The 373-nt window shown below is 57.6% G+C and overlaps 1 protein-coding gene across 1 annotated transcript in view; it reads right to left on the minus strand.

The window, feature by feature from the left end:
• NFKBIA (nuclear factor of kappa light polypeptide gene enhancer in B-cells inhibitor, alpha) overlaps nt 1-373 on the minus strand; it is a 3,900-nt gene that overhangs the window by 2,704 nt on the left and 823 nt on the right. Inside the window, exon 2 of the mRNA XM_009993937.1 lies at nt 122-230. Coding sequence (XP_009992239.1) covers nt 122-230 — 109 coding nt within the window. The remainder of the gene's footprint in view (nt 1-121; nt 231-373) is intronic.

The raw sequence follows: 373 nt of genomic DNA on the forward strand, positions 1-373 counted from the left end.
CCCAAAACTTTATACAGGATTTTTTTTTTTTTTTTTTTCCGGGTGGGAGGGAATTCCCCAGAGAACTTCTGTGGAGGCGGCGGGGACAGATGCACACGTGGGGCTGCGGAGGTGAAAGTACCTGGCTGAGGTTGTTCTGGAAGTTGAGGAAGGCACGGTCCCCTGCCGTCTGCCGGATCACCTCCAGGCTCAGGGCTTTTTCCTCGTGAATAATCGCCAGGTGGAGAAAACTGCGGGGAGGGGGGGATTGAACAAACAAACACATCAATACAACGAAACAGCTGACGTTACAACCCGACGTTACGAACCCCGAAACCCCCGTGGGGCGCGGGGGGAGCAGCGGGCCCGGGCGGGCGCTGCGCGGGTGTCGCAA

This window comes from Chaetura pelagica, unplaced genomic scaffold (genome assembly GCF_000747805.2).
Source record: "Chaetura pelagica isolate M959 unplaced genomic scaffold, ChaPel_1.0 scaffold11, whole genome shotgun sequence".
Classification (NCBI taxonomy): Eukaryota; Metazoa; Chordata; class Aves; order Apodiformes; family Apodidae; genus Chaetura; species Chaetura pelagica.